Source organism: Sorex araneus, chromosome 11 (assembly GCF_027595985.1).
Source record: "Sorex araneus isolate mSorAra2 chromosome 11, mSorAra2.pri, whole genome shotgun sequence".
Lineage (NCBI taxonomy): Eukaryota > Metazoa > Chordata > Mammalia > Eulipotyphla > Soricidae > Sorex > Sorex araneus.
This window is the reverse complement of record NC_073312.1, coordinates 25,029,763-25,054,216: the sequence shown is the minus strand read 5'-3', so window position 1 is coordinate 25,054,216 and position 24,454 is coordinate 25,029,763. Positions and strand designations below refer to the sequence as shown.

Here is a 24,454-nt window from a genome sequence, read left to right as displayed (position 1 = left end):
TTTACAATTTCCCAGGGAAGCTTTAAATTTTGTTTAATTAGCTCATGCCCCGTCTCTATTCAGCAGTAAGCAGCTGTACAGCGGGCTCTGAAACAGCTCAGGGGAGCTAAACAGGGCCTGTCCTCAAATATTCTGGAACTATGTACTACCTACTGAATACTGCCTCTAATCACAGAAGAAGGAAGAGTGGACAGCCTCCCCTACATGCCCACAAAACCCTCCTAGATAAATGACTACCAGGAAACTTAGAAGACCTTCCCTGTGCCCTACAAGCCCTTTATTTTCACTTTGCTATTGGGAGCAACGTCAATAGTCCGCTTACAATAATAAATAGAACATTCAGACATAAGAAACACAAGAAAACATAAGACTTACATAATAGAATAAACTGACTAGGTCTAACAGTCATATACAGAATTCTCTACCAAATAACAGCATTCACATTCTTCTCTAGCACACCTGGGACATTTTCCAGGATAGAACATATGTTAGGCCACAAGTTATATCTCAACAGATTTTTAAGGAAATGTAACAGAAAGGGTAAAGTATCTTTTGTTTTTGTTTCTGGGCCACCTCTGGTGGTGCACAGGGCTTATTCCTGGCTCTGTGCTCAGGATTCCTCTTGGCAGCGCTCAGGAGATTGACTAGATGGGGTGCCAGAGATGGGACTCAGGTCAGCTTCATGCACGGTAAAGACATCTTACCTGCTGCACTACTGCTCCATAAACAACACTCATTTAAACAACCACATGATTGGGACCCAATAAATGGCTCAAAGGGCTAAAATGCATGGTTTTCATGCAGAGGTCTTGGGTTCAAGTCCTGAGTACCATCAGGATTAGGGAGGGAAGGAGAGAAGAAAGGAGAGAGGGAAGGAAACAGAGAAATTTGGAAATACTGAGAGACAAAGTAAGACTAACAAAATGCCAATGGCTAGTGGGAGAGAATTTCCCTTCTTGCAAACATGAGGTCTTATGTTTAATCTTTAACACCATAAAAAAGAAAACACACAAAATATTACGGCAAAAAGCAGTGCTATGCAGAAATGTACAGCTATAAGCACATCAGAAAGGAATGGGGAAATAGCTCCAGTGGTAGAACACATGTCTCACATCTACATGGTTCTAAATCCAATCCCTGACACTGCATGCAGGAAACCTGCCCAAGCACTGCCAGGTGTTGCTCTGTGGGCCCCAGGTCTGAGCACCAAACTACCCAGCAGCATTCCTGGGCTGAGCATCTCTGGAAGTAGCCTGAACCTCCCAACCCTAGCACTCTAGTGTGGTACTTACTAAACATGCAGGGGCAAGCACAGAAGATGGCAAATCAAAATCCTAATTCACATCTTAAATTATAAAATAAAGAGCATCAGAACCCAAAATTAGTAGAAGTTTGGAACAGAAAGAAACAAAAATAGAAAACAGAAAAACAAGAGAGAAAAATCAATGAAACTAACAGTTGTTGTTGAAACAATAAAACTGACAAACCATTATTAGCTACTCAAAAAATAGAAAAGACTCAAATTACCAAAATCATAAATAAAAACAGGAATGTTACTACCAAGTCTATGAGATAAAAAGGACTATAACCAAATACTTGGACAACTATGTGCCCCAAAGCTGAGTAAACAAAATAAGTTGGATATATTCCCAGAATCACAATATCTACTAAAGTAAATCAGAAAAAAAGAAAATCTGAATAAATATAAAGAAATTGAAGCAGAAATCAAAAAAATCCCTCAACAGGGGCTGGAGCAATAGCACAGCGGGTAGGGTGTTTGCCTTGCACGCGGCCGACCCGGGTTCGATTCCCAGCATCCCATATGGTCCCCTGAGCACCGCCAGGGGTGATTCCTGAGTGCAGAGCCAGGAGTAACCCCTGTGCATCGCCGGGTGTGACCCAAAAAGCAAAAAAAAAAAAAAAAAAAAAAAAATCCCTCAACAAAGAAAAAACATAGAGTTAATGACTTCACTGAAATATTCTACGGAACAGCTAGAGAATTACTAGTATCAAATCCTCCTAAAATTGTTGGAAAGCACCGAGGAGGTCACTTTCTAACTCATGAAATGGGGTTAGCACAACTCTGATACCAAAGCCAAACAGATAACACAAGAAAACTATAGACTAATATCCTTTATTGCATGGATGCAAAAATTCTCAATAAAATACTGACAAACAGAATTCAGCAGCATACTAAAAAGATTTACATGGAAACCATATAGTACTTAATCACTAACTACAAGGATAGAAATTATTTTCAAAAAATGATCCTGGGGAGCCAGGAATGTATGGCTCAGTGGCAGAAATACATGCTTTGGACTTGACAGATAGCACAGGGATTTAGGTATTTGTCTTGCATGCTGCCAGCCTGGTTCTATCCCTGGCACCATGTGGTCCCACAAGCACCAAAGAAATGCTACCTGAGCACAAAGCTAGGAACTATGCCCAAGCACTGCTGGTGTGATCCAAAAACCACACAAATAAACAAAAACCAGGTGCTCTGTATGTATGAGGCCCTGGTTCTAACTCTGGCACCAAAACAAAGACGGGTGGTGGGGGTTGTCAAGGAGGAGGAACTGAACATGATCAATATGTATACAGGAATAAAGATGGATCTTTACCTAACATCATAAACAAAAATGATCTCAAGGGGGCCCGGAACAATAGTACAGTGGGTAAGGTTCTTGCCTTGCATACGGCTGGCCCGAGTTTGATCCCCAGCATCCCATATAGTCTCCTGACTCCACCAGGAGTAATTCCTGAATGCAGAGCCAGGAGTAACAACTTAGCATTTTTTTGTGTGTGCAGTTTTTGGATCACACCAGCAGTACCGAGTATGACCCAAAAAGCAAAAAAAAACCAAAAACTAAAAACAAAATGATCTCAAAGTGATTACAAACCTGCAACCATAAAACCCTTAAATAAAATATAAAGCAAAGCTTCATAACTTTCAATACGGCAACTGGATTTCATGAAGTTTTTAAGCTTTGTAAAGACAGAAAGTATATGGTAGGGGCTGGAGCAATAGTACAGCGGGTAGGGCGTTTGCCTTGCACTCAGCCCACCCGGGTTCGATTCCCAACATCCCATATGGTCCCCTGAGCACTGACAGGAGTAATTCCTAAGTGCAAAGCCAGGAGTAATCCCTGTACACTGCCAGGTGTGACCCAAAAAGCAAAAAAAAAAAAAAAAAAAAGTATATGGTAGCTGCAGGTCAGTGAAGAAAGTAACGAAGAGTTATAGTTTCGGATTTATCAGATAAAACAGTTGTAAATATGGATGGTGGTGATGGTTACATAACAACCACAATATAAGTACTACCACTGAACTATACACTTAAATGATTAAGATGGTTAATTTTGCATTATGTGTATTTTACCACAATAAAAAAGTCAGCATGTCATCAGGCTGCACAGCCTGAAGGCTCAATGCCATTCTCAACAAATGGGAAAATGAACAAATCCTTTCTTTAAATGAAAGCCAGGTTTGTCTTACTATTTTTCCTGCTGCTAAAGTGAATCCACTAAAATGGAAAATAAGGTTCAACTGTCTCCAGTTCCCCACTTACTTGGGGACACTGCAATTCTCACAGTTACCACCCACCCTGTTCTTTATCATGAAAATGAATTTTTATGTGAAACCTCCCTTATGGAACTTAAACTCTTGGAACTGCAGGACCCCATACGTCTCATAGCCATGCTGCTGCCTCTAATTAAGCATGGTGAGAAGTCACTGCTCTCTTCTAGGGTCCTCTAGGACCTGCTTCTATTTTTCTAAAATTGTCCAAATCAATGTTAACCAAACACTGCAAATCACCCTTTCACAAATCTGTCAAAAGACCGTTGTTTCAAGAGAGACATCTGATATTGAACAAAGACATTCTGCCAAAGTGAGGGGGATCAGTAAGAGGCCTGTCAAGCTCACTAGAGACCCAAGAAACAATGATACTTGAAGAAACCCAAACATGGCCTACACTGGCCATCTTTTCGGCACAGAAATGGCCCAGCTCCATGACTAAGCTCGAAAAGAACACGATGCCGCCAAATCTTCCCAGGTAGACAATATCAAGCTGACAGGTCTGGGACCTTCTCAAAATGGGGAGGGAGAGGCATATTCCTTTTTTCTGCCTGAGGCACAGCAGCCCAAAGCCATACCCAACACTCTCCAACACAGCTCCACAACAGAACCTCATTAAACTGCCAAGCCACCAAATCGTTCTGACTCCATACCTCATGGGTATGCACAATACTGCCAAATTTCAGTCAACCCAGTAAGATCGCAGCAAATCTGATGGGAAAGTCACGTACAAGTCCACCAAGCTCAGTGAGAAAAAAGACAAAAAAAAGCAGTAACACAGAAGGCTCAACTAGTGCCAATCGGCCTAGTAAATCCTCTGACAATAACTTCAGTAACATCATTGTGAGACATAACAATGATCACAAATTGACTTTTATCAATCTAATTTTTGATAATTTCATTTGCCTTTGTGTTGTGAAAAACAATGTAAAATAAATTTGTTTGTGCCTGCAAGGGGGCAGGCTGGGATGATGGGTGGGAAACTGGGGACATTGGTGGAGAGAAGGTCACACTGCCAGTGGGACTGGTGTTGGAACAATAAATTCCTCGAGCAACTGTATTACGAACTTGGTAAGTCACAATACTGTAATAAAAAAAATTATTTAAAAAAAAGAAACCAAATGAGGGGATATGGTGCTGCAGGCAGGTAAACCTGTACCTATGGGGCGAGAGCAGCCTGATGGTGCCTTCAGACTTCCAGATACCCCAAAATTGCAGCTGTGCCTTTGGCCAGACCCCAACAATTTGGGGCCAAGATTACCAAGAAATTAAACGGTCAAAAGTTAGGTATGTAGGCCACACTGGCGTCTGCCAGGTGGTGGTCGCTGCCATCTTCACACTCGTAGCTCAGCAGGCGCTGATTCTCGACTTGTGATGCTGCGGCTCTGTCTGGGGCACTCGAGAGGCTGAGTGGAGCTGCCTGGCCCAGGCAGCACAGTTTTGTCCATTAAATAGCAAAAATGACCAACACAAAGGGAAAGAGGAAGGGCACCTATTATATGTTCTCTAGACCTTTTAGAAAACATGGAGTTGTTCCTTGTATATCTGTACATTCGGATATACAAGAAAGGTGATATCGTAGACATAAAGGGAATGGGCACTGTCCAAAAAGGAATACCCCACAAATGTTACCATGGCAAAACTGGAAGAGTCAACAATGTTACCCAACATGCTGTTGGCATTGTTGTTAACAAAATAGTCAAGGGCAAGATTCTTGCCAAGAGAATTAATGTTCGTATTGAGCATACTAAGCACTCTAAGAGTCAAGACAGCTCCTTGAAACGGGTAAAGGAAAATGATCAGAAAAAGAAGGAAGCCAAAGAGAAAGGGACTTGGGTTCAATTGAAGCACCAGCCTGCTCCACCCAGAGAAGCACATTTCGTAAGAACTAATGGAAAGGAGCCTGAGCTGATGGAGGCCATTCCCTATGAATTCATGGCATGAGAGGTATTTGTTTAAAAATAAAGAGACTCCTGGACTAATAAAAAAAAAAAAGTATGTGGGAGACACACCCACAAACCACCTCCAGTTCAGCTATATAAGCTAATTTACTGGCCTTATTTCAGAGACCCATAAATCTCAAAAGAGATCAAAAGATGCAGTTAGGGGCTGTAGCACAGAGATAGATGGGAACCCATGACTGAGAGCTCCAGGCTCGCTTGGATCAGGACTGGGCCTCCTCCCGCCATGTTCCCAATTTTCCAGAAGCTTGGCAGTCACACCCACTAACTGCCCCGGATGCCATGTAATCTCATCAACGGCCAACACCTATAGAGACTATAAACTAAAGCTCCTGGAAGAGAGAGCTGAAGAATGTCCTGACCCCGCGCTAGGCTGTCTTCACTAGGGCACATTGGAGGGGGGCGGGCTGAGTCTCCCTCCCAGCCCCAAACAGAACCCCAGCAGCCGAAAACCTCCAGAACCCAACCACCGCCATGCCCAAGGCCACTCTCCACATGCTCAGATGAGCCTCACCCAAGAAGGGACGAGCCTCACCCAAGACAGGATGAACCTCACTAGAGAGTGGACCGGCAGGAAAACCCAGGTATGCAGGAACCTATGACTGAGATCTCCAAGCCCGCTTGGATGGGGACTGGGCCTCCTCCCCCCATGTCCCCAGTTTTCCAGAAGCTTGGCAGTCACATCAACAAAATGCCCCTCCCCCACCCTCATCCCCCATGTAATCTTATCAATGGCCAAGACCCAGAGACTATAAACTAAAGCTCCTAGAAGAGAATGACACTGAATTTCCTGGACATTATATTCTATCCATAACAAGCAATACAAAACAAATTGTCTAGCATTGCCTTTTTGGAAGGTTTGAGTAGTGGTGATACTGGTGTCAAAATATCAAATGTAACCAAAGTAGAGGGAGAGTATGGAAAAATTGTCTGCCACACAGGCAGGGGAAAAGTTGGAACGGGGGTGGGGGGTGGGGAGGGCTCTGGGGATTTTGGTGGTGGAAAATGTGCACTGGTGAGGGGATGGGTGTTTGATGATTGTATGACTGAAGCTCAAACATGAAAACTTTTTAACTATCACATGGTGAATAAAAACAAAGGGGGGATAATAATAACATTCAGAATAGATTTTTTTTTAAAAGTAACGTGGAGTTCATGCCCAACTTAATTAATGGCTGAATAAATAGCAGTATTCCTACATTATTATTATAAAAAAAAAACAATATGTCCTTAGAACCAGTATAAATGCATGGCTACTTCTGAGTCTCATATCTGACACGATTCACATGGGACTGTGAGTGGACATATCTCTGAAGCAGAAGTGACTTCATTTGCAAAGAACAGATTTCTCAGTCTTAGGGATGGAGAGACAGTACAGGGATTTTGGTGTTTTCCCTGCATTCAACCAAGCCCCATTTTATCCCTGACACCAGGCATGGTCTCCCAAGCCTGCCAAGAGTGATCCCTGAACACACGTGGGTGTGATCCATAGATATAGCCTTAATAGGTGACAAAGAGGGTGACAAAGATTCCCTTTTAAAAGCCCTCAAAGGACTTAAAAGTCCTTTGTTTTGGTTTGGTTTTTGGGTTTTTTTTTGGACTAAACTTGGTGGTACTCTGGGCTTACTCCTGGCTCTATGCTAAGAAGTCATTTCTGGCAGTGCTCTGGAAACAATATGTGGTGCCAGAATTCCAATCAGAACCAACTGATTAGAAAGCAAGTGCCTTATCTCCTGTACTATCTCTCTATCCCCTAAACTTTAATTTTGTTTTTATTTTAGGGGGATAGGGGCCTCATCTAGCAGGGATTGAACCAGGGTCCGTTATGTACAAGGCAAACGGTCCCTTTCCCACTGTATTACACTGCCCTCCAGGCCAAAAATATCAGAAATTCTTACCACTGTTTCTGTCAAGTTTGTGAAAGAATGAGAAAAAAATGTGCAAAATAATGAAAATTTTGAATTTCGCCAAATGTGGTGATTTAAAGAAAGACTTAACTGACATTTTTTTTTTTTTTTTTTTTAGTTCTGGAGCACTCTTCACTGCTGTAAAGCATTCTTATTAACAAAACTACAAAATGAATTGATGTTGTTTTGTTTTTTGTTTTGGCATTGCTCAGGGGTTAGTCTTTTTTTTAATTATTTTTTTATTTTATGCCTTTTTTTAATTGAGACACCGTGAGAACAGTTACAGGGCTTTCAGGATCAAGTCTCAGTCATACAATGATCAAACACCCATCCCTTCACCAGTGCACATGATCCACCACCAAGAACCCCAGACACCCTCCCTCCCTCTCCCCCTCTGCCTGTGTGGCAGATTATTTTCAATTAACTCTCTCATTGCTATAATAACATTCAATTTTTGGCCGAAAACTCACTATCATTATTTGGAGTTTTACCCCCAACAGTCAGACCTGTCAGAATGGCATCATTAGATCATATGTTTTTCTATTGTTGATAACAATGAGCATATGATGTTGCATGGTCGTGAAATTGGCCACCCAGTTTTGGGATTCTGGTATTAAGACCAGAGGTATTTCTGCCAGCAGCTGCTGCATTCCGAGATTGGTTTGTGTGCCTCTGTGATCATGGCTGTTCAGGAGTGGGGGAGCTGTTCGTGGGAGGCCGCTGGGGTCTCACTACGGCAGAAAGCAGGGCCGGTTCTGTCAGGGATTAGTCTTGGTTCTGCACTCAGGAATTACTCTTGGTGGGACTTAGGGGATCCTTTGGGATGCTGGGATGAAATCTCAAATGGCCACATGCAAGGTAAGCGCCTGACCCATTGTACTATAGCTCCAGTCCAACAAAACTAATAAAACAAATATTTTCTAATGTCTTTTATCTTTTTGTTTGCTTGCTTTAATTTTTTTAATTTTATTGAATCACTGTGAGACAGTTACAAGCTTTCATGTTTGGGTTACAATCCCACAATGATCAAACACCCATCCCTCCACCAGTGCACATTCCCCACCACCAATATCCCGGGTATACCCCCTTTTCCCACCCTCCCCCTGCCTTTATGGCAGACAATAGTCCCCATACTCTCTCTCTACTTTTGGGCATTATAGCTTGCAATACAGACACTTGAGAGGTCATCATGTTTGGGCCTTTATCCTTTATAATTGGAACATTTTCTTGTTTTCATTTTGTTTTGTTTATCTTTTATTTGGGGACCACACCTGGTGGTAACTTAGGGCTTGCACTCAGGGATCATTCCTGGCAAAGCTCGGGGGACTATATGTAATACTGGTTATCAAACCCAGGTTCGCTGTGTGCAAGCAAGCACCCTATATGCTATACTCTCTCTCTAGTCCCAAAACAGTCTAGCTTTGAGAAGAACTGATTATCCAGAGAAGAAAGGAGCCTCTTATTTTTACATGCAATCTCAAATAGCTCTTATTAGGCACATTAAGATTAGAATCTTTTAATACATTCTTCTTCACAGAAAATTTAGGGGAAAGAGAAAGGACAAATTAAAAACCAATTTTAAAAACAAAACAGCAAGAACAGCTGCTCGAATTATTCTTTCCATTTACTCTGTTTACTGCTAAGTTCTTTCCCACCTGGACACCCTCTCTAGAACTAAAAGCAGCATTACCGTAGAGTTATATAAGGTGTCACCATTGGAGGAAGCTGGGTGAAGGGTACAAGAACTCTGTACTATTTTTGCAACTTCCTGTGAGTCTAAAATTTAGCAAAATAAAAAGTATAAAACAAACTAAACTAAAAGCAGCAATAACAAGTTCAAAGGATAGTTTCCCCAAGTTAGTAGGGGTTGCAAAACTGTCTAAGCTCTATCATCTATATAAAAACTACCAGAAGGCTGGAGCAATAGTCTAGTGTAGCGAGGACACATGCCTTGTACAAAGTAAATCTGGGTTCAATCCCATATGGTCCCCCAATTTCGGCCATGAGTGATCCCTGAGCAGAGCCAGGATTAAGCCCCGAGTACTGTTGAGTGCCCCCCACCAAAAAAAAAAAAAAACCAGAACTATGAGATAGGGTTGGGGAGATAGCAATAGGGTTAAGATGCTTGCCTTGTGCAACTATGTAAAACCTTGTGCAACCTCGTGCTTGCCTTGCCAACCAGAGTTTAATCCCTGGCACCACATATAGTTCCCCAACTACTTTCAGGAGTGATCGCTGAGTCTAGAGCCAAGGTACCACTTGGATATGGACCCCCCAAAAAAAACAAAAACACTAGGATTCAAGTGCATCTTTCTCTTAAAATACTTGTCCTACAGTATAATGACACCATCTACGATTAAATAGTTTCCAAAGAAAGGCTCTTGAATCCCAGTGTCAAGGTGTAACTTAACCATTGAGTCACAGGTATCTGCACTGATAAGAAAGTCAACTGGGTCTAGAGGGCTGTGACACTGTGGGTTTTCCATTTTTCCCAGTAGGCATCTGAAAGGTCAGGCTGCATGTAATTTCTTTCTTCTTCAGAAAGCTGTGAATGCTTTGGATGCTATTTAGCACAGTGAAGCTGAACAGATTGTTTTCGGGGCCTTTCTTCCTGCAGGGAGGCAAATGTTGCCTAGCGATCTGCATCTGAGCATAGGAGTCAGGAACTCTAAGTTCTAATCATGACTGTTTGGTGTCTGGTTCCATGATTCTCTTAAGTCTCTTATCCTTCCTATACCTCTACTCCTTTCCTCAAGTAACAGTGATAAAAAATAATGACTTCCACTCAAGGACACCAATAGTGAAAGGGTAAGAAGATATGTGATCCAGAGGTTAATGACAAATACAAAATTTTGCATAGGGCCAGGGTAATAGTAACAGGAGGTAGGGCGTTTGCCTTACACGTGACTGACTAGTTCAATCCCCAGCATCCCATTATGGTCGCTGGAGCCCACCAGGAGTGACTGCTAAACACAAAGCCAGGAGTAAGTCCTGAGCACTGTCTGGTATGACCCAAAAACAAAAACAAAAAACACAATCCAGACTGCAGTAGAAATCAATCCATAATATCAGAGTATGGAAAGATAGACTATTAACATGTAAGTTACTACCCAAAATACCTCCTCTGTGTGAAATAAGCTGATCTATGATACTGTGTTCCAGTATTTCCCCCTTTTAATAGCAGGTTTCTCTCTAAAAAAATCTGCTTATTCACTGATAATACTGGTTTAAAAACCATCAAAGTTCCTTTTCCTTCTTACTTTTTTCTGGTAATGGGCACAGCAGGTACAGTTCTCAGGGTCACTCCCACCTCTGCTCAAGAGACAGTGTAGTGCCACCAATCAAAACTGGGCCTCCTACATGTAAAACATGCACTCGGCCCACTGAGCCCAAAGTTTCCTTTTTTCATTTTTGCTCTTGTTTTTGGGCCACACTTGGTAATGCTCAGGGGTTACTCCTGGCAGTAATTGGGGGATCAGATGGGATGGCAGGTATCAAACCCTGGTCAGCCATGTGCAAGGAAAGCACCCTACCCACTGCATTATCGCTTTGGCCCCCAAAGTTTCCATTTTTTACATGGTTAAAAGCAATCCATGTATGAGGTAAGAAAAAAGAAAAATAAGTATGATAAGTAAGAAGAGAGATAAAGAGAAATAAAGCAATCAAAAGAAATATGGAAAAAAAAAAACCATGATAGGCCAGGCAGAGGTTGAAATGGCTAGAACACAGGCTTTTTTTTTTCTATTTTTTTCCTTGTTGGGTCACAACCGGTGATGCACAGGGGTCACTCCTGGCTCATGCACTCAGGAATTACTCCTGGCAGTGCTTGGGGGCCATATAGGATGCTGGGAATTGAACCCGGGTCAGCCACATGCAAAGCAAATGCCCTACCCGCTATGCTATCACTCCAGTCCCTATAACACAGGCTTTGCATAGGGCATTCCTAGGTTTGATCCCTAGCACCACATGGCCACCCAAGCCCTGACAGGAGCAATCTCCCCACAGACGGCAGTAGCTCACACCTTGCCTTTGAGAAACGCCGGTCCCCATGACAACAGCTGCTGTAATCCAAAGACCAAGAGCAAAGTTACTGGTTTCAGACATCTCTGTTGTCTTTCAGCTTGTCTCTTTGTTTTCACACCTAACAGCATAAACCCATAATCAGTGGAAGCTTTACTGATGTAAGACCTTAAAAAGGAACAGCTCCAACAACAAGTTGCCATATTCAGACTTAGTGTCAGATTTAGTGTCAGAAACATTGATGGAAACCTGGAGGGAAAAAATGTGTGAAAGGTTAAGAACAGTTGGTCCAATACACCTGCCTATATGTTAACCCTGAATTCAAGAATCAAATTTAGGAGTCAGAGGGATAGTATAGCGGGAAGGCGCTTCCCTTGTATGAGGCCAACCCAGATTTGATCCCTGCCATCCCACCTGGTCCACCAAGCCCGCCAAAAGAGATTCCTGAGCACAAAGCCAGTAGTAATCCCTGAGCAATTCCAGGGATGACACCAAAGCAAAACAGAAACCAACAAAGAACCAAAGCTTCCAGTGCAACTCCAGAAGTTTATAGAAAAGGTACATAGCAGCTGCAGGGACCCGTACTTAACTGCGAAAGTCTCCCCAGGTTGCTCTAGTATGTAGTTGGAGACCCCATGGCCACTACCAGCAACAGACCTTGGAAACATACTACCTGCTGTTGTTTTGAGGCCCTTAGACCACACTGTAGTGCTAAAAGAGAACTCTGATTTATTATTAATGGAAATTCTACCTATCCATTCTCCCACTTAATTATTCACTCAAATGTTTTCTGAAATGTTTTAGCGTTAGTCAAATAGTGTACTAGAAATACAACAAAATTTTCTGGAGAGAGTACAATAGGTAGGACACTTACCCTGCACATAGATGACCCAAGTTCAATACTTGGCACCCTCCATGGTTCCTCAAGCCCCACCACAAGAGACCCCGAAGCACAGAGCCAGAAGTAATCTCTGAGCAGCACCATGTATGGCCCCAAAATGAACAAAACAATCTAATCTTAAATTTAAAAAATAGAGATCCGGGTAGCCTAGAAGTCAGAGAACTTCAGAAAGTTGGGCAGTGAGACAATTCAAAGAGCTGAGTACATGTTCTGCATGCAGGAGCTCTGGGGTCAATCCCAGGCATACATGATCCTCTCAGGACCACCAAAATGACCCCACGCACAGAACAGAGAGGAGTTGCTGAGCATTTGCCAGGTGTGTCCAAAACAAAACAACGAAAATAGTGAGTGCTCTCTTGAGGGAATTTAATTTCCATATTCTAGTTGGAGTTAGCCTAAATATTCATTTCCTCAGATACCATGGTGACAGGCCTTATAAATAGAGAGTGGAAGCAGAGTAGGTCAGGGCTCATATTTGCAGAACTATTAGGAAGGAAAAGTCTGTCCAGCAGATTAACCTCCCAACTAATACAGATGACTCTTCTTGGCACAAAGAAAAAGCCTTGGAATTCCAGACAGGAATATACTGTGGGCCAGCGAGATAGTACAGGAGTTAAGGGTGCTTCCTTTGTATGAGGCTACTCTGGTTCGATCCTGGGCATTGCATATGGTCCCACAAGCACCATCAGATGATCCCTGCAAACAGAGCCAGGATTAAGCCCTGAGCATCACCAGAAGAAGCCCAGAAACTATATTTTTAAAGCCCATATAGGAATTTGTGGCATTACCACTAGCTACCTTCCACTTAACAAAGATTACTGTAGTCATGTAACATATGAAGAAAACCACCCCAAGTGTGGTGATATTTGTGATACTTAACATCCACATTCCAAAGGATAAAGGCATCTGAAAGTCAACCCAATTTAACAACACGTGCCTTGTCAATCTCATCCATAAATAAAATTTAACTAAGGTTTGGGCATATGTACAGTCAAGTCTCTACACAGATAAGAATGGTGAATGTCACACACCTTCTTCAAATCCTTAAGTCTAGAAGGCAAATAAAAAGTAAAACATGGGCATACCAACATATGACGGGTAGTACCAGCCAAAGAGTGGGTGGATCTATCACAAGCACATTTATATGCACTGATGGCAGTATTATACATTACGATGGGCTCAGATGCATCAGATATAGCGTAGTATTTTGCAGTTTTCCTTAGCACCTGCTACTCTGTATCTCACTGTACATTCCATGTATGAACACATGGAGCCAGGGTTCCAGAAAGGCTCATTGAGTCTATACAGAAAAAGGAGCTAACCACATTTGGCTGAGAACTCTAGTAGAAAAGTCTATGACTTAGGAACAAGCAATCATCTAGATCTCACTAAGGACACTCAAATACACATCCTGTCAACCTATCGAGGCTATCAGAATGCCTATCAGTACTGAAATAAAACATAATTATAAACAGACCAAAAGAATAGGTATCCTGCCCCTCAATTTCCTAGCAGGACTAGGAAATGTGAAGAGCTAAACAAGAGAAAAAGTTATGTTAAGGGGCTGGAGCGATAGCAGAGCAGGTAGGGCATTTGCCTCGCACACAGCCGACCTGGGTTCGAATCCCAGCATCCCATATGGTCCCCTGAGCACCGCCAGGAGTAATTCCTGGGTGCCTGAGCCAGGAGTAACCCCTGTGCATCGCCGGGTGTGACCCAAAAAGAAAAAAAAAAGTTATTTTAAAATCTTCTTTAAATAGGGAGGATTAAAAAAAAATACTGTTTTTAAATCAAAAATGCTGGCAACATGTCTTGAGCTCTATAACAAGAAAATGTATGATATCAACAGCACGCAGGACAAGAGGGACAGTGCATATGAAAATGAAGTCAAGGGGCTGAAGAGAAAGAACAGCATGGAGGGTACTTGCTTTGCACACAGCTGACCTGGGTTAAACTCCTTATGGTCCTTGAGCCCTTCCAGGAGTGATTGTTCCCTGAGCACAGTGCCAGGAGTTAGCCCTGAGCACCACTGACCATGGCCAAAAAAAAAAAGAAGGATGAAAGGGAGGGAGGGAGCAACGGAGAGAGGGACAGGGAGAAAGAAAGAAAAAAAGAAAGAGAAAGAAAGAGGAAGGAAGGAAGGAAGGAAGGAAGGAAGGAAGGAAGGAAGGAAGGAAGGAAGGAAGGAAGGAAGGAAGGAAGGAAGGAAGGAAGGAAGGAAGGAAGGAAGAAGTGAGGTGAATTTGTCAAAGTTTCAGGATACCTAAGGCAGAGGTAGGAGAATAAAGGGAAGCCCTGGGCTCAGGGAGATAGATCAAGAAAAGCGATAGAAGACAAAAGGAACAGGTAATGGAATGGGACCATGGGGAAAAGACAATGGATTAGTAGGACAGGAGAAAAGCCCGAGACCCCAGAAGCTAGAGACAAGATAGTTAGAATGAAAAGGAAAAGAAAAATTATAGAAATAGAATGAAATGAGAACCAAAAGCAGGGCCAGAGGAGAGGTAGGGCACTTCACTTGCACTGGGGTTTGATTCTCAGCATCCCATCTGGTCCCCCAGGAGCCGCCAGAAGTGATTTCTGAGTACAGAGCCAGAAGTAAACACCACGGAGTGGCCCAAACCACCCCACCCCAAAACACAAAGCAAAAACAAAAGCAGGCGAAAATAACTACTACCAGTACTATCACGTATCACTTCATCCCAGTTACAGACAGGAACCATTTTGCATTTGTTTTCAGTTTTATAATTGTACCCGCATCCACAGATTTGCATCGTTTTTTTTGTGTCTTCTTTTAATTTGAGGCTATTAGAGTTTAATTATAATATAACTATCCAGACAACAATAGTCCTTTATGTTAAAAAGAATTGTTCCTACCTAAGAAATTCTACTAATTGCAGTCACTTCAGTTATCTTTAGATCTCTAGTTCTCTTGACAGTTTCTCAATCTATCTCAAACTCTCATAAAAATCATACTCTTGTCTCCTAAAATACCAAATGCCACTACTGCCATTTAGTGTTCTTCTCCTACTCACCAAAGGCAGTAACTGCAAAGAACTTGCTAATCCATTAATTAAAGATCTTTACTTCCCATTATGGAGGACTAAATTTAGAAAACCAAATTGGGTTGGGAGGAAACCATGTGTCACAACAAGTGAGATGAATCCATGGAAGGGGGCTGTGCTACTGGCCTGTTTCTTATAAAGTCTCTGACACTAACACACCCTCCTCCCGCTGCAAATACAGAGAGCACTCTCATGGGTGGGGTAGCCATTCATCACTATAATCATCTGGAGAAGACTTTATTGTACCACCAGGTCACAAAAGCCACAGGACATATCAGCAAGCAAATGCCTCAGGGAACATATCTCCTCTCGCTTTCCTGAAACCTCCAATTAGTTGCACAAAAGAAAGGGGTGGGGAGCAGGCATTGATTGCACCCTTAGAGAAGAGCCACTTCCCGCCTGCAGGGGTGGCAGAGACTTTACTGGGCGACCAAATGGATCTAAAGACAAAAGTAAACACTGTAATTTTCTGTTTTTATCTCTGGCACAGGGGGAGTGGTACAATTGACAATGTCTGTAAACAGTAATAATGCCAGATGTAATACACAGAACAGGATTCCCCCATCTCTCCTGCCCTCCCTACCCCCTCCCTGTGACATTCCCCCTGTGATTACTCACTTTGAGGAAACACAAAGAAGCCTCCCCCTATAGCCCATATGCTGCTACCAAATGGAACAGAGGGAGAATCCAAATTTGTAATGGCTCCACCTACCTCAATCTTACTGAAAGAAAGAATCACTGGAACTCAATAAATATTCACTTGTTCCTATGAACTACAAAATAAATAGAGGGAATGAGAGAAGAAAGGAGGTATGAAGGGGACATGTGATCAGTCCAGGTCTGCATTAGAAAAGCGGAAATGTCAAAGAGGAACCCAGGAGCATACGGCAGGCAGGTAGGGGGCTTGCCTTGCAGTCAGCTGACCCGGTTACACTCCTGGCATCCCATATGGTCCCCTGAATTACTTCTGGTAGTATTTCCTGAGTACAGAGCCAGGAGTAACCCCTGAGCATCACCAAGTATGGCCACCCCGATCCCTCCACTTCAAAAAAAGAGAAGCATTCTAGACAAACTAATGAGTTGAAAACAACAAGAAGAAATAAAAACTCAGAGCCACAGTACAGGAGGTAAGAAATTATCCTTGTAAAAAGCCACTGCAGCCAAATCTTGCAAGATGCCCTGCATCACATTTGGTTCCCTGAGCACTGTCAAGAGTCACTCCTGAGCACAAAGTCGGGAAGATCCAGTGAGCACAAATTGGGTGTGATCAAAACACCCCCCAATTTTTCAGGGGCTAAGAAGATAGCTCAAAGGGTTGTAACACACACTTTTCATGTGGGAGACCTGAGTTCAATCCCTACATTTAATGCTAGTCACCCGAGCACTGTTCTGGGAGTAGCCCCTGAGAACTGCTGAGTTGCCTGAAAACAAACATACAAAATCATCCTGAGGCAGGGCTGGCGCGATAGCACAGCGGGTAGGGCGTATGCCTTGCACAAGGCTGACCCGGGTTCGATTCATTAAAGATGTAAGAGAGGCTGAATCCGAAGAAAGTTACCTGACCAGAGTTCCCGCCACGTGTAATGCAGGCGTACTCTACACTTCTTCTGATAGCAAAGCAGTTTATGTACTACCTGAATGCAGCGTCTGTGAAAAAAAGAAAAAGAGAAACAGATGTAAGAAACAATATTGAATATTTTAGATTCCAGAGTTGAAAACTTACTTACATAAATGAGAATAAGCATTTTATTCAACTGTATTAAAGGGTTTTATTTTCCTTGCTTACACAGGTTAAAATCACATAGTAATCACAAACTGGCTCCTGCTGATTTATTCTCTCATCATTCTATTTCCCATTTCTTAAAGTTTTGTTGGAACGAATAATATAAAGTAAATTTGTTATCTGTCTAAGGAAAAAGGCTGGGGATTGGAGATAAATGGGGAAACTGGTTGAGGAAAGGTCACACTGATGGTGTGAACACTAAATGCTTGAAACAACTGGATAATGAACAACTTTGTAAACCATGGTGTTTTTAATAAAATAAAATTTTAAGAAAAGAAATAATAATGAGCAACTCAACACTGAGAAACTCAACCTTTTCTCTTATTTTTATTTATTTATTTTTTTAGATTTTGGGGTCACACCTGGCAATACACAGGGGTTACTCCTGGTGGTGCTCAGGGGACCATATGGGATGCTGTGAATCAAATGAGGGTTGGCCGCATGTAAGGCAAACACCCTACCCGCTGTATTATTGCTCCAGCCCCTTAAATTTTTTTTTGTTTTGTTTTTGAGCCATACCAGACAGTGCTCAGAGGTTACTCCTGGCTCTGCACTCAGGAATCACTCCTGGCGATACTTGAGGGACCAGATGGGATGCCAGGGATCAAACCTGGGTCAGATGTGTATAAGGCAAATGCTCTACCACTGTACTATTATTCTGGCCCCAAGACAGCTGTTTTTTTTCAGAAAGTGGACTAAAGGAACTAAAGATGGGACCAGGGTCAGAGCAATAGTACAGTGGCTAGGGCATTTGCCTTGCACATGGCTGAGCAGGGTTTGATCCCCAGCATTTCATATTGTCTTCCGAGCACCACCAGGAATAATTCCTGAGTGCAGAGCCAAGAGTAACCCTGAGCATCATCAGGTGTGACCCAAGTCAAAAATAAAATGGGACCAGAGAGAAAATATAGAGGTTAAGGCACTTACTTGCCTTGCATTTGGCTGACCTTAGCACCTCACATGGTCTCCTGAGCACTGCCAGGAGTTATCCCTGACCACAGAACCAGAGGTCAGGCTTGAGCATTGCAGGGGAGAGGATGGCCCCCCAAAATACAATGCTAGACTTTTTTTAAATGTAAAAAAAAAAAAACTTTTAAAAAAACATGTCAGATATGAGTGCTGAGGAAAACCCCAGGGGCAGAGCTCAAGCACCAATATCATCACGTGGAGAACCAACCCCACAAGCACCATGGAGTACTGTTCTGGTGCCCCTTGGCAGTATTGTCAGGGCCCAGGATCAAGCCCTCAAACCCACCAAGTAAAATTACAGGACTGCAAGGAATGACCCCAGGCCTCCAGCACCACTGGCTGTGACTTTTTTTTCGTTTTTCCTTTTTGAGCCACACTTGGCAATGCTCAGGGATCACTGCTGGCTTTGCACTTGGGGTTACTCATAGCAAGGCTAGTTCTGGGGATATAGACCAGATCTGCTGCATGCAAGGTAAATACCTTATTTGCTATACTATCTCTCCAGCCCCACAACCTCCATTTCTAAAAATATATACATATACACATATATTTTCGATATGAAATCTACACATTCTGAATAAATCCTGTCTCTACCCCCTCACACACACACACACACACACACACACACACACACACACACACACACACACGTACTATCACTTGATTCCCCTTATCACTAGAAAAAGGGAGCTACTTATCTATAGCTACAAACAGATCAACGGTCTGTAAGGCAACATATACCGTGTTGGTATCGGATCTTTTCCGGAGGGCTGGGAGGGAACCCAGTTGTGCTCAGGGATTACTCCATACTCTGAGTGCCTAACCCTAGTAAGGCTCAGAAGTTCTAGTGATCAAACCCAGGCCAGTTGCATGCAAGTCAAAGGCCTAGCCACTGTACTAGCATTCTTGCCCCTGGAAGGAAATTCTAATACATGCTATAGTGCAGATGTACTGTGAAAACAGGCTAAAGCCAGTCACAAAAGGCCATATATTCTATTGTTACATTTATATAAAACGACCAGAACAAGCAATTATATAGGGTAGAAAGTAGACTAGTGGGAAGGAGTGGGAGGAGAGACAGATGGACATAGGGGATGTGACTAATGCATACGGAATTTCTTTATTCAGGAGGTCAAAAATCAGACTGATTATAGTTACAAAAACCATTGTGAATATATTCAAAAACAGTGAGCTGTACAACTGTCACTGTCATCCCATTGCTCATCAATTTGCTCGAGCGGGCAGCAGTAACGTCTCCATTGTGAGATTTGTTGTTACTGTGTTTGGCATATCAGATACGCCATGGGTAGCTTGCCAGGCTCTGCTGTGTGGGAGAGATACTTTCGGTACCAGAAGGGCGGAGGAATTGAACCCGGGTCGGCTGCGTGCAAGGTAAACACCCTACCACTGTGCTATCGCTCCAGTCCAACACTTTGTACACACTGTACAACGCATGAGTTATATCTCAATAAGGCTGCTAAAAAAATACTTTGCAGGGGTTGGGAAGATATAGCTCAGAGAGCTGGAAGGCATGCTCTGCACGCAGGAGGCCTGGGTTCGATCCCTGCACAGCATGGTCATAAGTATCAAGTCTGGATTAGACCTTGAGCACAGCCAGTGTGACCCCGGAATGAAAACAAAAACATACTTTGCAGCCTAGCTTCCAAGCTGTCAGGAAAAGCAAACTACAGTTCTCCCAGCAATGTTAATTTAAAACATTCTATATAGCTAAGTAAGCGTGATTCCTGACTAAATCATTAAAAGTCCACTTTAATATTCACTTCATTTAATGTGGATAAACTGGTGATCCTTATTTGTGGGAATTAGCTTTTACATATCCCATTTTCATTTTAAATTTGCAATTTCAATGTTCAATTAACTAGAATCATAGCCCTTGGAATCATTGGTGCTTTTAGGTCTCTACAATGCTGTTAACTCCAGATTCTAGGCCCCATTTTTTGTGTCCTTGATGTCCTACAAGTACTTAAATTATGATGGATAAGGGACAACTTGTTCAATCAGTTGCTCAAAGTTTATATTGTACCCCTCTGGGAACCCAGGCACTTTTCACAACCAAAAGGCTCAAAAGGAACTGTCAGGGCTGGAGCAACAGTACAACGGGCAGGGCATTTGCCTTGCACAATCCCCAGCATCCCATATGGTCCGCCAAGCACAAGAGTGATCCTGAGTACAGAGCCAGGAATTACCCCTGAGCACCACCAGGTGTGGTTCCCAAACAAAAACAAAAAGGAAGAAGCTGTCAGACCTATCTTTCATTCATCCAATAAATACTGATTACATTCCAACTAAACATCTAAAACATTTTCTTAGAACTAAGTTGTCACATTCCTAGAAACTAGACCCAGAAAACCTAGTTCCAGTCAAATGAAAACAGCTCTTTGTTGAAGCCATTTGATATAAAATAAAGGACCAGAAAATAAATAGTTCAAACAAATAGGTAAATAGGGCATTTGCCTTATACAATCCCTAGCATCCCATAAAAGGAGGGAAAATGGTTCCTCTCCATCTAATAAACACCAATTTGCAATTTATTTTATTTTTTTAGTTTCTGGGTCACCCCCACCAATAGGCATTCAGGAATCAATCCTGGCAGTGCTCAAGGGACCAGATGGAATGCTGGGAATCAAACCTGGATCAGGGATGTGCAAAGCAAGCACCTTACCCACTGTAGCCCTTCAACTGCAATTTATCTGAAAGGGAACTTCACGAAAAGAATATCTCTAGAGGTAGGTCTGAAACTCCCAGGTTCTGTAACTTCTGATGTGAAATCAGGATATTCTTTGTCTTAAACTATACTCTTTGACCTGGAGAGATAATAGAGTGGTTAAGGCACTTGTCTGGCACATGATGGACCCAGTTTCGATTCCCAGGCCCCCATATGGTTTCCTGTGCCCTGTTAGGAGTGATCTCTGACCTCAAAATCTTGAGTAAACCCTGAGCACTGCTGTGTCAGATGCCCTCTCCCCCCAAAAAAGAAACACTCTCTGTCTACTAACTTCAACAAGTATCCCATCAACTTGTGGGATGTCAATATGACATTTCATAGAATTAAGCATATAATTAATTTATTGGCTTTCTTAGCAGGGGGGGAGAAGAAAGCAGAAAGACATCACTAGCCTCCTTCTGTGGAGTGAGAGCCAAAGACAAAGCAAAAGGAATGAAAGAAACCAACAATATGTCAAGACACAAATGAAGAGAAGACAATTTCTAAGTCCTAAAACTACTCAGCTCTGAAAGTTTTCAAAATATTTCCAATGATGGGACTGCATTGCTATCTTATTAGACTGTACTCTCTACTATTCATTTCTGTTCTTTACATTCCTTCTAAAAGAAAGAAAGGTTTCCCCATAGAATTTAATTAAAAGACTATGTAAGGCCCAAGCATAACCAGGTGTGATCCTGGCAGACCCCTAACATCACATCACCAAAGACTGAACCACACTAAGGATGTAAGCACAAAACGATAGTGTGTGACCTCTGGCCATTACAGAAGGGAAGGAAAGAACAATAGTTTTAAAAAATTCATTTGTTTTTAGGGGCCAGAGAGATAGTACAGCAGACAAGGCATTTGCCTTGTACACAGTACACCCAGGTTTGATCCCCCGCACCCCATATGATCCCCTGAGCACCACTAGGAGTAATCCTTAAGCACAGAGCCAGATGTTAGCCTTGAGCACTATCAGCAGAGGCACAAAAACAATTTTAAAAAAGTATCTCTAAGGGCTAGAGCACATTTCACATGCTGAGTCCAGGGTTCAATCACCAATACTACATGTGGTCCTCCAAGCACCACCAGGATCTAGGACTACAGAAACACATCTCAGTATGGGGGCTATAGTATCACTTCTGGGAATATATCCCGGAGAGGCAAAAAAGTATAGTAGAAATTACATTTGCACTTGTATGTTCATTGCAGCACTGTTTACAATAGCCAAAATCTGGAAAAAACATGAGTGCCCAAGAACAGATGACTAGTTAAAGAAACTTTGATACATCTACACAATGGAATACTATGCAGCTGTTAGAAAAGATGAAGTCATGAAATTTGCATATAAGTGGATCAACATGGAAAGTATCATGTTAAGTGAAATGAGTCAGAAAGAGAAGGACAGACATAGAAAGACTGCACTCAGCTGTGGAATATAAAGTAACAGAATAGGAGACTGACACCCAAGAATAGAAGAGATAAGGACCAGGAGGTTTGCCCCATGGCTTGGAAGCCGGCCTCACATGCTGGGGGAAAGGCAGCTCAAATAGAAAAGGGACCACCAAGTAAAGGGTGTGTGAAGGACCCACTCAGGATGGAAGATGCGTGCCAAAAGTGGACTATAGACCAAACACGATGGCCACTCGATACCTCTATAGCAGACCACAATACCCAAAAGAAGAGAGAGAACAAAAGGGAATACCCTGTCACAGAGGTGGAGTGGGATAGGAAGGATTGGGTGGGAGTGCTGGGAGGGATGCTGGGACTACTGGTGGTGGAGAATGGGCACTGGTAGAGGGATGGGTACTCGATCATTGTATGACTGAAATGCAAACATGAAAGTCTGTAAGTGTGTAACAGTACCTCACAGTGATTTGCTAATAAAAAAAAATTTTTTTTTAAACATGGGGGCTGCAGAGAAACTACAGGGGTTAAGAACCTTCCATGCTTTCAATCAACCCCAGTGCAACCCTTGGCACTGCCAATGGACCCCTGAGCACAAACAGGAGTGATCCCTAAGCACGAGGCAAACGTCCTACCCACTGTGCTATCACTCTAATCCTCTCCAAAGAAATAAGCTTATGAACTATCAAATGATATGAATCATAGCACAAATCATCCTAATAATTTCCAAATCAGTTGTTGACTTTAAGGTATTGTAGCGCAGTCTACACATAGGTAGCCAGAGTCAGCTGCCAGAATACTCTTGCTTGATCCAGTACTAAACTTAGGTATCTGTCAGCTCTTCCATTTAACTTCCCATGAAACTGGTGGCTTTGGGTTCCAGTACTGAAAGCTCAGTCATGCCAGCAGCACTTGCCTAGACATCAGCACACCTCACACAGTGCAGGTCAGGAAAATCTGCTCTGTGGTGCCGTAAACAACACCACTCCAACGCTGAGCTACTGAGGAGTAGCAGCAAGATACCAGGGGGGTCCTACCCCTTCCACACTGCCCTCTGGTTCAAAGCCACCCACATGCACCTCCATGTTCTGCAGCTCCACACCTACCTCTACAGCCACCCGAGGGACGACATCATTAGCCTTGTCATCTCTATAACATGTACTATGTATAACAAGCAGAAACTACAATAAATGCTCTATGATGATGTATTAAAATCTATCATAATGATATACAAGGGGTTGGAGTGATAGCACAGTGATAAAGTGCTTGCCTTGCACATAGCCACCAAGGTTTGATTCCTGGCATTCCATATGATCCCCTAATCTCCACCACTTGTTATCCTTGAGCAGAGAGCTAGGAGGAAGCCCTGAGCACTGCCAGGTATGGCCCCGAAACCCAAAAACAAATTAAAAGTATATACTAGGGGCCACAGTGATAGTATAGCAGGCAGGGCACTTGCCTTGCACACAGTCGACCCCCAGCATCCCATATAGTCCCCCGAGCACCTCCAGGAGTAGTAATTCCTGAGTGCAAAGCCCACAGGAGCATAACCCCTGAGCATAGCCTGGTATGGTCCAAAAACAAAAACCTAAAAAATTTAATAAATGCGTCTAGGTGTATCTCCACACAAAATGACCACAGACCATATTTATGCTTTGTTTTGGTTTTTTTGGCCTTCTCAGGCAGTGTTCAGAAAACTCAGGGGCGATTCCCACCAACACTCAGCAGATCAGACTAGATAGTTCAACCCTCAGGTCTGGCAGTATTGTAGATCACTAGGACAACACCTGGCAGTGCTCAGCAGCCTTCAGAGCTATACCCAGCAGTGCTCAAGAGCCAAGTGGTGTCAGAATTTGAATTCCAGCCCTAGTACATGCCAGTCACATACATGACTGCTGAGCTATCTTCCTGACCCCTCTGTATTTTTCGGTCTTTGAACCATAGACAGTGGTACTTAGAGACTCTTATCTCAGTGCTCAGAAGCTGCACCCTGTAGTACTCAGGGGATCATGTGGAGGAAGAAATCAAAATGGGGCTGCAAAGCATACACTCCAGACTTATCAGCTATTTCTGCAATCGCAAATTTACTCCTCAAAAAGTTTTTTTTATAATGTGTACAGTGGTTTCCTACTACAAATAT

The 24,454-nt window shown here is 42.8% G+C and overlaps 1 protein-coding gene, 1 non-coding gene and 1 pseudogene across 3 annotated transcripts in view; 1 reads left to right on the top strand and 2 right to left on the bottom strand.

Moving 5' to 3' along the window:
- The window catches only part of ARMH3 (armadillo like helical domain containing 3), a 200,653-nt gene that overhangs the window by 108,015 nt on the left and 68,184 nt on the right, over window positions 1-24,454 (bottom strand). For both annotated transcript variants that reach the window (XR_008627069.1, XM_055119462.1), the window contains exon 20: window positions 16,989-17,077. Coding sequence is in view for 1 of the 2 variants with exons in the window: in XM_055119462.1 (XP_054975437.1) it covers window positions 16,989-17,077 (89 nt within the window). In the remaining variant the exon portion in view is untranslated. The remainder of the gene's footprint in view (window positions 1-16,988; window positions 17,078-24,454) is intronic.
- On the top strand, window positions 5,037-5,520 carry LOC129399423 (60S ribosomal protein L21-like; annotated as a pseudogene).
- On the bottom strand, window positions 12,010-12,136 carry LOC129399480 (small nucleolar RNA SNORA44). The gene has a single exon (XR_008627116.1). It is a non-coding gene; the product is annotated as a small nucleolar RNA SNORA44 (small nucleolar RNA).